The 19,750-nt window shown below is 38.5% G+C and overlaps 1 protein-coding gene across 2 annotated transcripts in view; it reads left to right on the forward strand.

The window, feature by feature from the left end:
* The first annotated feature begins 1,846 nt into the window (after positions 1–1,846).
* Positions 1,847–19,750, forward strand: part of ACTR3 (actin related protein 3) — a 55,455-nt gene continuing 37,551 nt past the window's right edge. Inside the window, exon 1 of one of the 2 annotated variants that reach the window (XM_059927631.1) lies at positions 1,847–2,139. In XM_059927631.1, the coding sequence (XP_059783614.1) occupies positions 2,096–2,139 (44 nt within the window). In that variant the 5' untranslated portion in view covers positions 1,847–2,095. Of the gene's footprint in view, positions 2,140–2,479; positions 2,611–19,750 lie in introns of those variants that run through there. The other variant, XM_059927632.1, reaches the window with a different exon arrangement.

Consider the following 19,750-nt stretch of genomic DNA (forward strand, 5'->3'; position numbering starts at 1 on the left):
TACTCCTCACACGTTTCTATCCCTGAATGCCAGCATCATGTACGATATATGGTCATTCACTTCACTCTTTACTCTGTGGGATCCACTCCCTACAAAGCAGCCAGAACTTTTCCTTGCTTTAAGTCTCTTTGATGGCTTCCAAATAGCTTTCAGGCTAAATTTTACGACACTTAGAGAAGTCTACAAATCCTTGCATCATTTGATTCTTCCTTCTCTCTCAGGTTTCATCTCCCATTCTGTCTTCCCTGGCTCACTTTACTTGGATCACTTGCGTCTTCTTTCAATTTGTGGAAGAAGCCAAGCTCTTTCTCACCTCAGGGCCTTGACTCCTGCTGTTCCCACTTCCTGAAGGGCTCCCCTTCTTCCTCGCCCTCTCCTCTATTTCCTACTATCCTCCAGCCCTCAGCTTTTAAATGCCACTTTGTCCGAGAAGCACCCCCTACCTTCTACCTCCCTCCAATTCTCCCACTCCTCCTCCCCATTTCTCAGAGCCCCCTGCTTTCTGACTTCTGTAGCTCTTAACACAATTTGTATGTTCCCCCACTAAACTGTAAACTCTACAGCACAGAGACCTGATCTATTTTATGCCTACGGAGTATTTAGGGTCAGCAGAGTCCCTGCCATAATAGAGTGGGTGAGCAATCCTTATCTGCCAAATGAATGAAAAACCTATACCCCATCCCCCGGGCTGGTCTAAATCTTCTGGAGTAATTAGACATCCTTTCTGAGGAAAAATATTTCTATTTCAGTCACATATAAGCACATCCACATGGTTTATCAGAAGGTAAGCCTGGTGGAGAAAAAAGCTATTCACTTTATAGTTTTCCCAGATTGGGGGGCGGGCGGGTCCCAGACCATCACCTGAGAACTCGGTAGAAATGCACATTACCAGGGCCCCCTCCACACCAAATCATCAAGAGAATTCACGGCCCAGCATTCTGTGCTTTAACAAGCCTTCCACGTAATTCTCATGCACACTTTGAGAACTCTGAAAACCACTGTTCCAGGCTTTCCAGTTTTTAGCTTTTTTTTTTTTAATTAAAATCTTTGGTCCTTAATCTTTGGTTTCATCCTGCAAAAGTAGAACAATAGAATCTTAAACTACTCCAGAGGGAAATCTTTGTCATCGCCCAAAGCCGTCAAAGATGTATTTGTGTAGAGTATGTTACATAGACCATATTCTCGGGAGGTCTGCCTTCCTCGTGGGCACAGGCCTGCCCTCCGGAGGGCCTGCAATCTAAACCGTGTTGTAACGCTTGTAACACGCGAGGCTGTAACAAACGCACAAGTGTAACTGAAAAAAAAAAAAAGAACGCATAAAGGCAGAGGAGCCACGGCGCAAGCCTTTGTTCAACCCTCCACCGACTGCTCACCCTCGGTCTGATATCGCTCTTTTCCACGCGCAAAAGCAGCCACTCAAGTTAGCAAAAAAGGATGTGTGCCGCTGACAACGTTTTCCATTAGGCCGTTTTCCCCGGGGCACCGGAGAAGATATTCGCGGCTGCGATAGGCGGTCCCAACCCTCCCTCAACCAAGCACAGAAGTAACTGAAACTATCAGCCCCTTCCAGCTTCAGAAGGAGACTTGGAGGCTCGGGCCGACTTCCCCGCCCCTACCTGGACGAACACCCGAAGTGGACTTCCTCACCGTCGGGACCGGAGCGGCGGCCGGAGGCGCACCTCACTGCGCATGCTCTCTCGCCCCGCCCGCCCGGAGCCGGAACGGGGAGCGCTCGCGACCTGGGCCTGGCCTGGCCGGGGCGTCGGCACCGGCAGCCATCTTGGCTTCCCGGGGAAAGGCGGCGCGAGGGGAAGAAGTTGTAGGGTGGGGGCAGGAGCGAGGAGGAGGGGAGAGAGGGGGAGGAGGCCGCGGCGGGGCAGGGCGGGGACTGCCTGCCCGCCCGGGTTGCGGAAGTGGTAGCCGCTGACCGAGTCTGCTGCTCTCTTGCTACTGCTTTGGCTTCCCGGCTCCCCCGCGGACGGAGAGGGCGGCCTGGCCGTGGATGGTCAGATAGCCTCTACCTCTCGCCGCCCATCCCTGGCCCCAACCGGCACGGAGCAGACGGCGGCAGCGGCAGCAGCAGGCGAGGAGGAAGATGGCGGGACGGCTGCCGGCCTGTGTGGTGGACTGTGGCACGGGGTAAGGGGGCTGATGGGCGGGGGTGGGGAAACTGAGGCGGAGGGAGGAAAATGGCGGGGCCGGCAGGAGGCCGGGAGATGAACGATGCGGCGAGTTGCCGCTGCCGGCGGTGTCCACCCCGGCTCCGCCGGCTGGCGAGGGGTGGGGCCCGGAGCCAGGGCCTCCCTCTTCCCTCGCGTTTCACCTTCTGGGAGCCGGGCGGGTGCGCGGGGCCGAGAAGCCCCCGGGGAGCGGCCTCCTCCACCCGACCCCTCCCAGCCCTTCCCCCACCGCGGTGGGCAGCGCCGCCCGCGGAGCTGCGGGGACGGTCGCCTCCCCGGGGCCCGCGGTCGCGTTGGGGTGGTCGCGGAGCCCGGCGCGCCCGGCCCTCCTTTCCCCCCGTGCCGCCTCCTGCCCGTGGGTTTGGGGACCGCGGGGCATCGAGCGCGGAGACTGGCCTGGCAGAGGAGCGAGGAAGGAGAAGCGCTCCTGGTAGGTTTTGCAAGACTGCTGTGACAACACTCTGCCCGGGGTGTGGGTGGGGAAAGGGAAGAGTCGGACTCGGAAAATGGGAACCTAGAGCGGGGCTTTCATTTGACCACCCGCCTCCTCTTGCTTTTCGGACCCCGGTCTTTTCCATCTCCCACGATGTTCTTACCGGTCAACCAAGTCACAGTTTAATTTGAGAGAAAGATGTCATGTGTTACTTCTCCTGCCTCGAAAAAGTCCCCCAGTGAGCAAGCGCGCTGCAACTTCCTTAGTTTTGTCAAAGCCGCTTCCTGCTTTCAGTCTTTTATACCCTTATAAGGTAGTTTTTCGTTTCCAACCTGAGCACATCTTATTAGAATTTTCAAAATTAAACAGTTTTCACATAGGCTGAGTTACTGGTGCTGGGTGTCAGTTTATGGGAACCTAAAAAATGTATTTGTATTCCACGGAGAGGGAGGAAGGGAAGCACCCAGGAGGGTTAATTTAGGTTGTATACGTTCATTCTGTGACGGTATCTTAAGGCGCGAGGAAGGTGATAGAGTTGTAAAGGGATGTGCTTGCTTTGCAAGGAGTTGTTTATCATAGATCTGTAGTGTAGTTTACTCAAATACAGGATGGCGTGAAAGTGGTCGTTCCTTTTGTGTTCATAGGCATTTTAGAGAGTTACAGCACACTTTATACTTACGTAGAAAATATTGCCTGTATTTTAATGTAGAGTGACTGCTTTACGTTGCAGTATCGGAAGTGTTTTCTTTTGTCCGTGTGTATACCTTGCTGATATATTATTACTTCTCTCATTTCCCAAATACTCCACATTTTTTGTTTGGGGGGTTGTTGTGAGAAGTGGACTGCCAGCCTTTTTCCCCCCTTTTTTACTATTCAGCAAACTATTGTTACTTAAAGGATGGTCTGCTTCTCACTCTGTTTGCTCTCTGTTAACATTTCTCTGTAATCTTCATGCTCATACCTTTATGCAAGTGTGGCAGTTTCTAAAATCCCAGCCGTGCATAGGGAAACAACCGATTTATTAATATGTTAATATAATAGTAATATAGGAAACACCGGCCTCGTTTAGCCTTGAAACTTCCATGTAGTTTTTCGGTGGACAGCTAATTAAAGTTTTTTTTTCTTAATCCAATTTCATTTCCCTGAACCAGTATTTTTTTTTTTTTTTCCCTCCCTTCTTAGTCCAGCTGGTGAGTAGTTTTATGTGTAGGGTGAGTTTTAAAATTAGATTTGGCAGCCTAACAAAGAATTTTCAAGTATGTTTTGTTAAAGTGAAAAATATTGCTACATAATTAATATTCTATGCTTTAGTAATCATTGCCTTGTCAGTAAAATTAGTGTAGATAATTGTTGCTCTAATAAATAACATGGTAACATCTTAAGTAGGGTGTTAACTCTTTCTCACTTCATTTTTTTTCCCTTTCACAATAGTTTTGGTTATTTTTGAATTAATGTGCTGGGTATTTCATTGAGGTTAACTATCCTTAAGTGACCTCTTTCTGATAGGGCAGCCTTGAATTTACGACACAGACTGAGTGAGCAGGAGGCCTGGGGGACAGGGGTTCAGGCTATGCTTAGGATATTTTTGTTTTAATATAGCAGTTATTCTTACATTATTACATTAGGTTAATCTCACCGGGAGAGGTTGTTAGCTGGACACATGATTTAAATGGAACTGATTAGGATACTTCTCATTTCCTTTTACCATCTGTCAGTCTCTGAAATTCCACCTTTAGAGATCCATTTATTTTGGTTTTCAAAAGGCATTTTGGTGTTTCCTGTTGCCTATTATGCAAATCCTGGAAAGTTACACCTTCAACTTTATTAGCACTTAGAGGAGATAGCTCATTGAAATTGGGCCTGTGATAAGCATCTCTAAATAAGGCCTTAATAGAGAGTTTCATGTTCCAGAATACTGAAAGTTCCCAGATGCAAATTGTGCACCTACAATTTGTGTGTTCCTTTGTGCTTTAGAGAATGCATTCGTCAATCACAGTTACCCACTTAATATAAGTGAAAAATTATAACTGGAATCAAGTTGCTCATTCCATTTCATTATATAAGTTAGGCAAACTGTGACTGAAAAAAGTGGCCATCTATGAAATTTGGTGGTCTTAGGTAAGAAAAGCTGTAAGAGTTTCGATACGTGAAGCTTAATCCCTAAATTTAAAATTAGAGATCCTCCAGGAGAGATCTTTTATTTCAACATAAGATAAGGAATCACCGGCCCAGATCATAAAAGAGATAACTCCTTTTGAAAAGAATTTAGAAAAAAATACTCCTTTCATATTGATACCATGTCTACATACTTTTTTGGTGGGCGATCTGTATTGGAATAGTAATGTAGAATAAAATTTGTGGACAGAGATTCTTATTGATAGAGCTGGTTGCTTAAGAACTAAGGTACAGACTCAAACGGGCTACCATTGGTGAGGAAAACTTTTTTTTTTAAAGCATTTTTTAAAACGTTGTAGTACTTGTAAAGTTAAGATTATCCTAAATTATCTTTTGCATGTTTTCTCTCAGAATTCTTCAACATTCAGGCCATATAAAGGAACTCCTTATGTACTTTTATTATGTTGTAGCTTGTTTACAAAGCTTTGCATTGTGAGATTTCTCTTCCCTTTTATATCTTTCCTTTTTTTTTCCTAATAAATACTGCACTGGTAAATTATTTTCATTGATTATAATAGTTATTATAGCCTTATTGTAGAGCTCTTGGATATATTCAGATCTAGAATGAGTTAAGGAATTTCTCTGAGTTAAACTTCTTAGCAATCTTAAAATGTAAGGATAAATATTTTGCTGGAGTCAGTGGATGAGGAGCTTATATTATTCATCCTGTCGTCACATTCTAGCTGTTAGTACAGGTAGGATGATCTTGTTTGAGAGCAGTGGGGAAGAGCTGAGTGGGTGGGAGAAAATATAAGTGGGAAGTTCACGTTTCTTACATGAATTTTGTACATAATATGTAATAATACTATTTCTCCAGTTGTCTGCAAGGGCAGAAACATTCACAGTATCTAGTTGTTACCAAAAACATTCATTAAAACTCTTATTCCGTCATGGGTCTTGTTTTTTTTGCATGCTGTTTGCAGTAAGTATAGCACACTTGCTCCTGTTGAGAAGTTAGATTCTTACTTAGTCTTGCCTAAAATATCTTTCTCCTTTCCTTTCCTGCCAATCTCTTCCTGCCTGCCAATTTTGTGTTGGAATATTGACTTTGGATTGGGTGCATATTGAATCTAATGAACTTTTCAGCCTCATTGTAAAAGAGTTTGGAAATTTTACTTTTAAGCACAGAAGGGAAAGATCCACTAGTGGAGGACCTGCTGGTCAGGCTTTTTATTTAACTTATTTAATCTTGTGACAGCTATTTTTACCTCATATTACAAGTGAGAAAATAGGATCAGAGAATTTAAATTACTCTTTTAATGTCATGTAGGTGGGTTGTGAGAGTTGCTATTTGTATTTAAGGTTTTTTTTCTTTTTTTGTATTTAAGCCCTGTGTTCTTTCTGTTACACCATGGGCACTTCTTTTCAGACCTATGCACATTGCTTTATTTGTATTAGTGAGGTTAACTCTTTATTCTTTTTTTTTTTAAATTTTATTTATTTTTGGCTGCGTTGGGTCTTTGTTGCTGCACGTGGGCTTTCTCTAGTTGTGGTGAGCGGGGGCTGCTCTTTGTTGCGGTGCGTGGGCTTCTCATTGCGGTGGCTTCTCTTGTTGCGGAGCACGGGCTCTAGGCGCGCGGGCTTAAGTAGTTGTGGCACGTGGGCTTCAGTAGTTGTGGTTTGCGGACTCTAGAGCACAGGTTCACTAGTTGTGGTGCACGGGCTTAGTTGCTCCGCGGCATGTGGGATCCTCCCGGACCAGAGCTCGAACCCGTGTCCTCTGCATTGGCAGGTGAATTCTTTTTTTTTTAATTTTTTAATTTATTTTATTTACTTATTATTTTTGGCTGCTTTGGGTCTTCGTTGCTGCGCGTGGGCCCTCCCTAGCTGCGGCGAGCTGGGGGCCGCTTCTCGCTGCGGTGCAAGGGCCTCTCATTGTGGCGGCCTCTCCCCTTGTGGAGCACGGGCTCCAGAGTGCAGGCTCAGCAGCTGTGGCACGCAGGCTCAGCAGTTGTGGCTCGCGGGCTCCAGAGTGCAGGCTCAGCAGCTGTGGCGCACTGGCCCAGCTGCCCTGCAGCATGTGGGATCCTCCCGGACCAGGGCTCGAACCCGCGTCCCCCGCATTGGCAGGCGGACTCCCAACCACTGCGCCACCAGGGAAGCTGTGCCAGGCAGATTCTTAAGCACTGCGTCACCAGGGAGGTCCTTCTTAGATGATTTTTAAGCAGTCCTCTCAGCACCTGTTATGCAGGAATTCTGAAATAGGGTGTTGGCAGTGGGAATGGAGCAGAAGAGATAAATTTGGGAAAGATTGCTTCTTTTGTTTGTACCTTTCTTCTGGCAATTATATTGCTTTGTATGGTTTATTTAGGGTTAGCAAGGGCTTTGTAGTCAGAGCTGTTTTTGAGTTCAAGCTCTACCATTTACTAGCTGTGTGACCTTGTACACTGCAAACTCTACAGGTCTTAATTTTGTAATTTGGAGATCATAGTATCTATCTTACGGGGTTTTTGTTTTTTGTTTTTTTGAGATAATGCATGAAGATGGTTCAGCACAGTGCTTGGTACATAGTAAGAGCTCAGTACAATGTAATTATTACTGTTATCAGTTAGCTCCCTTTTTTATTGAATTGAAAAGTCCTTAAGGAAAGGAACACATTGTCTTATGCTTATTTTCTTATTTCCTGTGGGCTTTGTCTACCACAGTTCTTTGCTCAGTCAAAATGTTTTTGCTGATTTGAGAGATAGAGGTATAGCTAGGACTTGGCAGTTGTTTCTAGTGTATCGTAAATAGGAATCAATGAAGATTTCCGATTCTGAGTTTGAGTGGGACAATAAGGAGTTGGTTTTAAGAAGCTGAGTAAGATTGGAATTTGGATTAATGATCCATAATTGGAAATGTTCTAGGGGAAGTTAAAAATAGAGGAGCTTCAGAAGTGAAGGTGGGGGTTTGACAATAATCATTATAATTTTTAAATTGAAGCTAATAAAATGACAATTTAAAGAGAGAACAAAAAGACTGAATATTAATCTTCCTTAAAAAATCTTGGTTATGTGATCTGGCTTCTTGAGCATCACAAACAGAAGAATGAGTGAGCACTGTGGCTTGAAGTGGTGAGTGATTTCATCCCACTCTTTAGGAGGCACAGTCCTTAGGAGAGTTTAGCTCAAGGTAGGGCTCAGTTTCCCTCCACAGTGTTCCTCCTTGTCCAGAACGCGCCCCCTCCTCCAACATGTGGAAACGGCTAACCGCCTGGATGAGGAGCGGAAGTCTGGGATGGTTGAAGTGTACCTGTAGGCAGTACGTTTTCTGAAACAGAATTCCCCTGTAAGAAAAGCATTTGAGTGCCCACCTGTAATTCTTTTGGAACTTGTAGCCTCTTTTATGACACTGTGGATCTGTGATAGCCACTAGCATAAAGAGGTAAGAGCAAAATAATAATGCTACATTAACATGCTTTATAGCTTACCAAGCACTTATAAATTCATGAATTATTAAGTAATGGTGCAACATAAGGTGATGTTATTGGATAAATATTTTAAATTTGGTTCTTCAAAATAGGATACTGATTAATACTGTTTTTTGTGTTGCTTGTTTTATATCTTTATGTGGGCCTTTATATCGTAAAATGTATAAAAGGTACCTGCATAACTGATTAATACCAGAGCAGAAAGACAACTAGTATCTTAATTTTTCCAAAGGACTACTTTGTGGAATTTTAATAATTTTCTTTCAAAAATTTTTTCAAAACCTTTCCAAACTGTTCATTTAAACACAAGTCATTCTTACATACTCCTTGCAACCAGGAAAGGAACAGCCTTGAATTTGTGTGGTCACATATATTCTTCTTCCCTGCTACTCCTCCTCTCCTCCCTACCCCTAACCCATACCTCAAAGACTATTTTCTTCATCTGTTCTGATGCTTAGCATTCCATCTTTAAACATTCTCCTTTATGGCTTCTTGCCCTTTGTGAAAATGCCATACTCTTGCGAAGGATGTCTTTAACACTTTTTCAGTTACAGGGTTTAGTGTGAATGAGGGGTTGCTACAAGGAGGGTAAAAGTCTTAAAAAGGGGAACTAGGATGCAAAATACCTTACAGTTTAGGGTTGGGTTGGAAACTGTAAAAATATAAACTATGTTTTTAGTATTGGTCGATGATAAAACCCAAGTGTTTGCTTAAAGTTCTAGAGTTTAGTATAATTAAAATACAGTGCGCTTTTCTTCTGCTTATAAGCATTTAAAAAATTCGGTTACTTTGAGGCTATTAAAAATAGCGTTTAATGTGTATTTGTGACACACTTCAGTGAATTAAGAGAAGTGCCTAATTACTCACACAGAATTAATGGAGCTGAAAAAGAATTTGAGAAATAATTTAATCCACTCTTTATTTACAGATTAAACAGAGGTCCAGGGTTGAGAAATGTCTTTCAGGAGTGTTTTTTACGTGTCAGTTGACAGCATTCTTGAATTCTTTTAAGTTTTCTTAGGAGTTCATGTTTATGAGTTATAGTAATTGAAATTTCTTCTTAATAGTCGAAGTAACATGTATGTTTTTTGTAGTTAAAGTAGTCTTGTTTGAGATGTGGTGCAACACATGCATCAGAATTCTTTAGTGTTTCTGTTGTAATAAAAATGCGCAGTGTAAGGCACAGATGAAAACCTGTGATTTTATGTTCCCCAACATAACGTTAGAGACCGTTTTCATAAAATTGATGATCTTTTCACAGAAATGTGCTTCTTTATTGTTTTAGGCATTTAAATGTTAGATACATTTATTTTAGGTTTTGGATTTCAGTTATTTAAAGACTTATTACGTGGAATGTATACAAATCAGCCATTTCAAGGCCTTTTAAGAGTTTAACAGTTTCAGAAACCCTGCAAAGTGGGTATGTACTGTTCTATAATTACCATTTTAAAGATGAGGAAAGTGAGGTATGGTGAGCTTAAGTAACTTGCTTATGTAAATAGTTAAGTAGTAGATATAGAAATTGAGCCTTGAGGCAGTCTGACTCCCAGGCCCACTACTATACTACCCCAACTTGGGATATTATTCAGTAAGGGTGGTTAAATTGTTAAACCCAGGTTTTGAAGAGTTCAAATTTTAAGCTACATATTTAGAAAAATAAATTTCTACTTTTAGAACTGTTAATTTTTAACAAATATGAACTATATAGGGAGGTCTTTGTAACCAATTCTTTGATTTTATTAACTTGAAACACATGTAAGTTAAATGACATAGAATTATTTATTTAGTCCTTTGAATATTATAAAGACATGTATTGTGTCTAGCGTGGTAAAACTGACAATAGCTGGTTAATTCAGGACAGCTCAATTAAGGAAATGATGTTTAATTACATATAACTTTAAAATGAAGGTGTACATATTCGTTAAGCTGCAATTTGAAAATAAATAATCGATGCATTAAAAGTCATTCCTCACTAATGATTGCATAAAACATAGAGATGAAACAGTTGAACCTAAGAATAAAAATAACTTAAGAATATAGGACTATAAAAAATAATTTTTATGTTAGACTCAGAGGACTTAGTACATATTTGACATTTGACTCTGCAAATAATGAATATATAGATTAAAGGAAACACATGGTTATTAGAAAGCAGATTTTTCTTTTTCTAAACGAGAATGAACAAAATTGTTATTTCTGGAGTATATGATGAATTTGGATACATTTTATTGAAAAAGCACAGGTAAGAGCTTGTATGTTTCCTGTTTGAAGGTATTTCTTTTAAAACTTTGTTTCATAATGGTCAAAAAAGGTAGAGGTAACAGCAAAAGAAAGAGACTTGGGGGGAGCTTTTTTTCCTACCTTTTCTTGATGAATTTGTTATTTGTATAAAAGACTAGTTGAGAATTTTATTGCTTCCATAATGCCTTTCAAAGGGATGTGCCTTGCTTGTTTAAGTTGCCTTACTGTCAGGAAAGTTATTTTAGAAACGAAACTTTGATTTTTTTAATAAAATGAAACAGGATTTAAAATTGAGAGCAAACTCTTGAGAAGTAGAAATGAGAGATGTAACTTGTGGTTATATCAGTGAGAAATTAGCTACAAACAACAAAATAACTTTAGCTAACATAAGCAAAAAAAGGGATTATTGAAGGGATATGATGTAGATCACAAAATTGATGAGAAGGCTGAAGAACCAGGTCCAGAAAAGCAGAGAAAAAGGAAGGTCAGGTATCAAGAGTCTGCTACCAGTCATGCTGCAGGAGGTCTGCAGAATGCTGCAGCTAGACACTAGCAATACCAAGTCTAAACCATTTCTTCATCTTTTGGTTATTCAGTCAAGATTGAAAGTTCTGACCTAGGCTCAGATGGGCTAGACATAGATCATGTGATATATAGAAGCTGACAGGAGTGGGATGGGCCAGCGTCAGTTCCCTCCTTCTGTTAAGTGATGTGGGGTTTTGCCTCCTGTGGGTCCCTCAGGATAGGAATGGTGATTCAATTCTGGCAGAAAAAATGAGTGTTCACTGTAGGGGAAAAGATGGGTATGGAGAAGTCAGTTGCCCATTTTTCTTTATGTTGCCTTAAATTCCTTATTATTTCATTTTGATAACTGCATTATCCATTACTGACTAGCAATTTGAATTAAAATTTTTTCCAAAAAATTCAGCCTGAACGTGTTGAAAGAGCAGTTTTTTTTTTTTTAAGAATAATGGATGATGGTGTGAATAGTGTGGGATTTTTCATTAGAACAGAGGTATAATAGTCTAGCAATTTGGCATTATGGAGTATTTTGGAAAACAGGACCTATTTGATAATGACAGGCTATTTCTTTAAATTTTTTTTTTTTTTTGAAATTGTAAACCAGGATTATAATTTAAAGAATTTGAGCTACACTTTTTTTTTCCCCAAGAGGCAATGGGATGTGTATGTATATATGTGTGTGTATGTGTGTGTATACACACACATACACACACATATATATAAAACTTGGAAGGGAGGAAATAGCTTATGCATTTCATTTGTTTATAGTTGGAGAAATTGGTCTTCAGTGAATAGTAAGCATCATCTATGCAAATGAACACTTTTGCAGGACTTCGTTGTGGGGAACGTAAAGATGAATAGGAAATGCTGCTTGCCTTTAGGAAGCTCGCATGTACACAAATGATTATGACAGTATGGTAAATGCTCTGGTAGGTATAAAATGAAATTTTTTGGAATCATAGGTGAAGGAACATGTACATTTTCTAGGGAACATGAAAAAAAATTTTCCTGATAGAGATAATAATTGAAGTAGGCCTTTAAGGATAAGTAAAATATTGATAGGCAGAAATAAGACTAGTGTACCAGGTGAGAGAACAGTGGGAGGAAATAGTGAGGTGGGAAGTGTAAAGGTAGAATTTGGGTGTGTTAGGTTTGATATAGTACAAGGAAGTAGTAATGTTTGAGATGGTACAGAGAAGTAGTGAAATGTTTGATATGATACAGGGAAATAGTGAAAGAGTCTGACATGTGGAAGGTGCTCAGTAAGTGCTTCTTGGGTTGAATTAAAGTAGAAAGATGTTGGAGCTGGATTATGGAAGGCTGGAAGGCCTTGAATTCTGTACTAACTTGGTTCATGTTGTAGGTAGTATGAGGCCACAATCTGTTTTAAACCAGGTTTATGAGAGTAGGAAGTAGATTTGATGACTTCGTTATGGTGATTTATGATGATAAAAAAATAACAGCCAACAGTCATATAGTGTATACTATGTGCCATACACTGTTCATTTGATTGCATTACATATATTAATTCATTTGATACCTAATCCTATGAGATAGTTACTGTTATTCTCTTTTACTGATGAAACTGTGACACAGAGTGTAAATTACTTGCCAGAGATCACATAGGTAGCATGATAAACTATACTGTTAGTTCTTTCTGTGGTTTTATTGTGTATGTAATTGCTCATGCTTTAGGGAGACAGTACAAACCAGCATTGACTGGAGGCTGATAGATACTTAAGTTCAAATCTAGCTTTGCTATTTCTCTGAAGTGGTTTCTTCTCTGAGTTGCAGTTTCCCAGTATGTAAAAAGAGATAAAACATCCAGGGTAATGATAAATATTAGGGATAATGTAAAGTGCACAGCAAAATAATTGGCATACAGTAAATAATGGTGGCTCTAGTTATTATTAAGGGTGTTGAAAGTAATTAATTACTTATTTCACTGTTACAGTGTTCTCAGTTCTATGCTGAACACTTTGGTATGTACAGAAAGCTATGGCATGGTTTTATACTGGAAGCTTGCAGTTAAGTTACAGAGATGAAACTAATGTATGTGAAATAATTAAGGATGGAATTTTATTTTATTTATATATTAAAATATCTTACAATTTTATTTGTCAGTAAAGCTGGGGAGAAAAGTCAATGGGTAATTATAATAACCTAATTGAGGCAGAACATCTAATGGTCAAAGCATTCAAGAATGAATGTTGAGTCATCTTCTCAGGCAAAGAACCATGAAGAGCTGAGTGTTGGGTGAGGACAAGGGTGTGGAAAGAAGGTGATTATAAATACCAGCAATGTGACCTGCTACACAAACCAGGACTGAAATAGTTTGTTTGTTTTTTTTTTCTGGTTATGTAGGCATTGCCAACATTTTTTTAAAATGAATTTTTATTGGTGTATAGTTGCTTTACAATGTTGTGTTAGTTTCTACTGTACAGCAGAATGAATCGGCTATACATATATCCCCTCTTTCTTGGATTTCCATCCCATTTAGGTCACCACAGAGCATTGAGTAGAGTTCCCTGTGCTAAAAGAGTAGGTTCTCATTAATAAGGATGGCATTTTAGTATTTAGTTGTTCAGGGAGATTAATAAGGGCTGTAGTATTTGGAGGTTGGTTTATGAATTTGATCAAATCCTTGGAAAAGTGTAAATAGGATATGATAGATGGAAGGGTAGGAAGACTTTGTCAGGGTAAGATGTGCAAGCTAGGTTGAAAGCTTTATGATGGCAGGATGTCTTTTGTTCAGCCTCCAAGTTATGGCCTCATGCATAGTATTTAATAATGCCCAGCAAATATTTTATTGATGAAGGGAAGTCAAGAAGGAGTTTCAAAATATTTGAGGGAGGGATCAGTTAGGAGATTGCCCTACCGGGAATTGAGGTATTCCTATTGGGAGCTTTGGGACAGCAAGTATTTTATTTATTTATTATCCTGCCTTATTTCAGAAGGAGCTTAAATGGGACACAATTGTTTGGAATGAATTGATGGGCAGTTGATTGTGTAGATCATTAAGCAGAAGACTGATAAAAGTTAAATTTATGCAGTATTAGTCTGAGTCTAGTATTTTATTTTGTTTTTAACAGCTCTATTGAAATATAATTCACATACCATAAAATTTCCCCTTTTAAAGTGTATAATTGAGTGATTTATAGTATATCACCAGGTTGTGCAACCATCTCCACAGTCAATTTTAGAACATTTTTATCACCCCAAAAAGAAACTTCATACCCATTTGCAGAAACTCTCCATTCTCGTCACCCTCAACCCTTGGCAACCACTAATTTACTTTCTATCTTTGTGGACTTGCCTATTTGGCTATTTCATATAAATGGAGTTATACAACTTGTGGCCATTTGTGACTGGCTTCTGTCATGGGGCGAGTATTGACTGCTGTAGTCTACATGTTTAGAGGTGGACGCTTGGACTGGTTAGTAGCAAAGAGGTTGGGAAAACATCGCCAAGAGTCTTTGAAAGAATAATTATGGGAGTGGATAGAGGGGAAAAAAAGGAGGACTATGGATAAAGGAAAATGATCTGGGGAAGGAAATGTTTACTGAATACTTAGTGAGTGCCATCCACTGTTATCTTACTTGTGATGACTGCCTTGCAAATTTGGTTTCATTCCTTATGAATAAAGTCTATGATCACAAGACAGTAAATGGTGGAACAGACATTTCACTCATGATTTTCTGATTCTGCGGTCCATGTTCTTTCCTCCCTAAGACTGAAAAGGAATCATTAGATTTTAAGTTTTAGATCTGGAAGAACTGGGAGAATATTTCTGTTGACATTTAGGAATCCGGGTTCTTCCACTCAACAGTCTTGTCAGTCTTTTTGTGTTAAATAGTGACTTTCATGTAATGAGAAGAACATTGGAGGGAACTGGAAATGGAAATGCTTTTTTAAAAATTGCTAGTTATCTTTATAGCTAACATTCCCTTTGAATTAGCTGTTACATTCTTGTGCTAAAAGTTCCTCACACTACAAGTACGAAGAAAACTATATAGCTAAGCTGAGAATTGAGGTATCATGAAAGTTGGCATTGGGATTCATTTGTAGACCTACATTTTCACTTAAAATTTGAAAATTTTATGCTTGTTATGTAAAAATCTCTATGTGTGCTTTACTTTGTTTTTATAATATGTTCAGGGTGGAAGCTGGTCATTCATACTGAGATAAAATTCTTTCAACTTTAAATTAGTGGTTCTCAATACCAAGAAATTTTGGAAAATGAGTTGTACTAAATTATTAAGGTTCTATCCACCCTAAAGTTCTAGGGTCTTATATTCATTTTGTTGTATGGTTTAAAATTGTTGAAACATTGAAAGTTAAAACTCTACTGCTGTTTCTCCCTTAGGTAGTCTGTAGAGTCACACACTATATTTAGCGTAATAGCTTTGGTACATGTTTGTTCTTTTCTGGAATGATTTTTGTCCTAGCTTTTTATTCCAGTTCATTTTTGAAATGTAATTTTTTTTTTTTTAAAGATTCTGTTCTCATTTAGTGGTTCAATATCCATAATTTATTGGGATCTTCAAGTAGATTTTGCTGTGATAAGTTTTTTCAAAGCAAAAAGAAGTGAAGCATCGTATTAAATAAAAAAGTACTCTGTCAAATCAACTACATGCTTTCAATAAATAAACATGAATTTGCAGAATTAAAAATAATATCCAACATGAGGGATGCTACTGCTTTTAACTGGTTTTACTACTTAAAAATATTCTTTCCATAAATAAATTTCTTCCTTTTAGAAAGGTATACTGAATAATATAACATATACCCCTATTTATCAGAATCATTACCTGGTAATGATTCATCTCTTTTTGTTTTTTAAAAATGAAAGAACATTATAAATGGCTCTCCTCAAATCCACTTTCCCCCTGCCCAGAGGCAGTTAAAACCACAATAAAGTAACTATTTCTTGTATAAAATTCTTTTTTTTTTTTTTTTTTTTTTGCTGTTCATTTCTATCAATCCGAGCTTTCCCTCTCTCCTAACTTTATTACATTTCCACTACTGTTCTTCTAATCACTTTGATAACTTCAAAAGTGCTTTTGAATTCTCTCCTTTACTGTATTCCTTTCTCAAAGCAATTTCCAACTTTGCTGACCAAAGCCAGCATTGTAGATCTTTTCTCATTGCTACCACAGTCCAGGGAGATTTTCTGTATATTTAACCTGCTTGCCTGGGCCACAAAGAAAAAATTTGGTTTAGTTTTTCAAAGTATTGTATTGCCCTTATGAATTTCATAAACTTAGGATAGCTTTGCCTTTTTCATTTTATGGTCTCTTTTTAAAGACCACTTAGAAAATGGCACTTTCTTATTTAAGTATAGGAAAGCATAAAGAAGTGACATAGATTCATGATTTCACTACCTGGATAACCCAATGACATGTTTTAAATTAAAGTAACATAAATGCCTCTCTATGCATGAATTATCTCTGGAATACATAAGTGATTGCCTCTTGGGTTAGCAGTGGGGTGGCTAGGAGATAGGCCTGGTAGGGAAACTTACTTTAGTACTTTTTATGTGGTAGGGAAAGTTACTTTAGTACTGCTGCCTGTTTTATTTGTTAAAATTTTTATCATGGGCTAATGTTACCTATTCAAAAATTCTTTTAAAAAATAATTTAGTGCATGGTTAGACCATTTAAGATAAGTGTTAATTTGAAAAACAAAATTCTCCCATCCTGCTATCTGTAGATAATCAGAATTTACTATTTCTTGTGTAGACTTCCGGAAGACAAAGTGTGTGTATATGCTAGCATTATATAATAGAATTATTCTTGTGTAGTTTTATTTTTTCTCTACATATATATGTAAATTTTTGTTTACAAGTGACATAAAAATATTTGATATGAAAGTATCAAGGTATTCACAAAATGTATTTTCCCTGTTTAGGACTAGATTTGAAAGTATTCTCGAGATATTTCAAAGTAATAAAGTGTAGTGTAATTAATATTAAAAATAGACACACGTGTACATAGGCAGGAAAACACATACACACACACCATTTATTAAGGAACAGCAAGTTGGAAGGTATTAGGACTGTACTAATTTTGCCTGGGAATCATACTATGAAAATCAGATGTGTCCAAAAGGACTGATGAAAATGGAAGATTTGAAAAGGGCCTTTGAGGAAAAAAAGGATTAGGATAAAATAAAACAAAAGCAACAATGAAAAGAAGGATGGAGCATTTATATTTTGTAAGAGCTAGGATTTATGTTTTTTCTTCCTAAATATAATTACCAAGGTTTTGTAAAAGTGATTCTTTCTACTTCAGACATAACAGAGTATATCGCAGGGGTTGAGGATTATGAAAGTGAATTGTGGGTACTTAGATGAGTCTGGGAAGGGAAATAGGGATCAGACCATACATAGCATGTTGAGGAGTAGTCTTCCAACCAGTGAAATTCATTGAGGTGTTCTAAAAAGTAGAGCCTTGATTTTTGTACTGTTAAACCATGCTTGACGTTAAACTGTTAATAGGCACATGTACATTTAAGATTGTTATGTCTTCTTGATGAATTTATCCTTTTATTATTATAAAATTTCTCTTTATCTCTGGTGTTAACTCTTTTTCTTAAAGAAGTTTCATCTGATATCAATACAGCCACTTCAGACTTACGTTTACTATTTGCCTTCCATCCATCTTTCTTCATTCTCCATCTCTAAAGTGCATATCATGCAGACAATATATAGTTGGGGCTTTCTTCCTTTCTTTTTCTTCCTTTCTCTTTCTTCTTCTCTCTCTCTCTCTCTTCCTTCCTTCCTCCCTTTTAATTGGAGACTGTAGTGTATTACATTTAATGTAAAAATTGGTATAGTTGAATTTTGGTGTACCATTTTATTTATTCTTTTACTTAGAGTTAATAATTTAAAACTTTAATGCAGAGTAGAAACCATGCATCTCTGTAGATCTGTTAACTCTCTTGCCACTACCTCTACCCTACTGTCCTTGTATGCTATAGTTATCATAGGTATTACATCTGCACATATTATAACCCCACAAGATAATTTGATTTTTGCTTTAAATAGTCAAAAGTATGTTAAAAAATTAAGCAGAAAAAAGTCTCATTTACCTAGCTGAATATTTCTGATGTTCTTCATTAATACCAGTTTCCCTCTGGTATCGTTTCCCCTCAGCCTGAAGAACTTTATTTAGCTCAGGTTTGATGGCAGTGAGTTTTCTTTTCTTTTTTCCTTTTTTTAAATAGATCTTTATTGGAGTATAATTGTTTCACAATACCGTGTTAGTTTCTGTTGCACAACAAAGCGAATCAGCCATATGCATACACATGTCTCCGTATCTCCTCCCTCTTATGTCTCCCTCCCATCCTTCCTATCTCACCCCTCTAGGTCATCGCAAAGCACCAAGCTTATCTCTCGGCTGTGCTGTACTGCTGCTTCCCACCAGCCAACTGTTTTACATTTGGTAGTGTATATATGTCGATGCTACTCTCACTTCGCCCTCCCACCCCATGTCATCGAGTCCATTCTCTATGTCTGCCTCTTTATTCCTGCTCTGCAACTAGGTTCATCAGTAGCATTTATTTATTTATTTATTTTTAGATTCCATGTATATAATACTTTGTATTTCTGCAGTGTCAGTTGTGATTTCTCCTTTTTCATTTCTAATTTTATTGATTTGCGTCCTCTCCCTTTTTTTCTTGATGAGTCTGGTTGAGGGTTTATCAATTTTGTTTATATTCTCAAAGAACCAGCTTTTAGTTTTATTGATCTTTGCTTTCTTCGTTTCTATTTCATTTATTTCTGCTCTGATCTTTATGATTTCTTTCCTTCTACTGACTTTGGGTTTTCTTTGTTCTTCTTTCTCTAGTTGTTTTAAGTGTATGGTTAGATTGTTTATTTGAGATTTTTCTTGTTTCTTGAGGTGAGATTGAATTGCCATAAACTTCCCTCTTAGAACTGTTTTTGCTGCGTCCCATAGGTTTTGGGTCATCGTGTTTTCATTGTTATTTGTTTTTATGTAGTTTTTTATTTCTTCTTTGATTTTTTCAGTGCTCTCTTGGTTGTTTAGTAGTGCACCGTTTAGCCTCCATGTATTTGTGTTTTTTACCGTTTTTTTCCTGTAATTGATTTCCAGTCTCATAGCATTGTGGCCAGAAAAAATACTTGATAGGATTTCAGTTTTCTTAAATTTTCCGAGGCTTGATTTGTGACCCAAGATGTGATCTATCCTGGAGAATGAGTTTTCTTTTATTTGAAAAATGTCTTTATTGCACTTTCATTTTTGAAGCATATTTTTGCTCTTCAAAGATTTCTGGGCTGACTATATTTGCACCACCTTCAGACTTAAAAAATGTTATTCCACTGTCTTTTGGCCTCCATAGTTTCTCATAAGAAGGTGCTAGTAATTTGAATTTTTGTTTCCTGTTAATGAGCCATTTTTCTCCGGCTGCTTTCAAGATTTTTCTTTATCTTTGATTTTCAGTAGTTTGATTATGATGTGCCTAGGTATGGTTTTCTTTGGATTTATTCTGCATCTCTCTCTCTCTCTCCCCTCCTTCTGGAACCTATGTCACCTTTCAGATATTGTTCCCCAAGTCTCTGAGGATCTATTCTTTTCACTTTGTGTCTCTCTTTTTAATATTTTTCCCCTCTCTTGTCAGACTGAATGATTATTACTGATCTGCCTTCAAGTTCACTGATTATTTCCTCTGTTCTGCTGTTTAGCTCATCCAGGGAATTTTTTATACCTGACATTGCATTTTTCAGTTCTGTAATTTCCATTTGTTCTTTTTGATAGTTTTAGAGTT

This window comes from Balaenoptera ricei, chromosome 7 (genome assembly GCF_028023285.1).
Source record: "Balaenoptera ricei isolate mBalRic1 chromosome 7, mBalRic1.hap2, whole genome shotgun sequence".
Classification (NCBI taxonomy): Eukaryota; Metazoa; Chordata; class Mammalia; order Artiodactyla; family Balaenopteridae; genus Balaenoptera; species Balaenoptera ricei.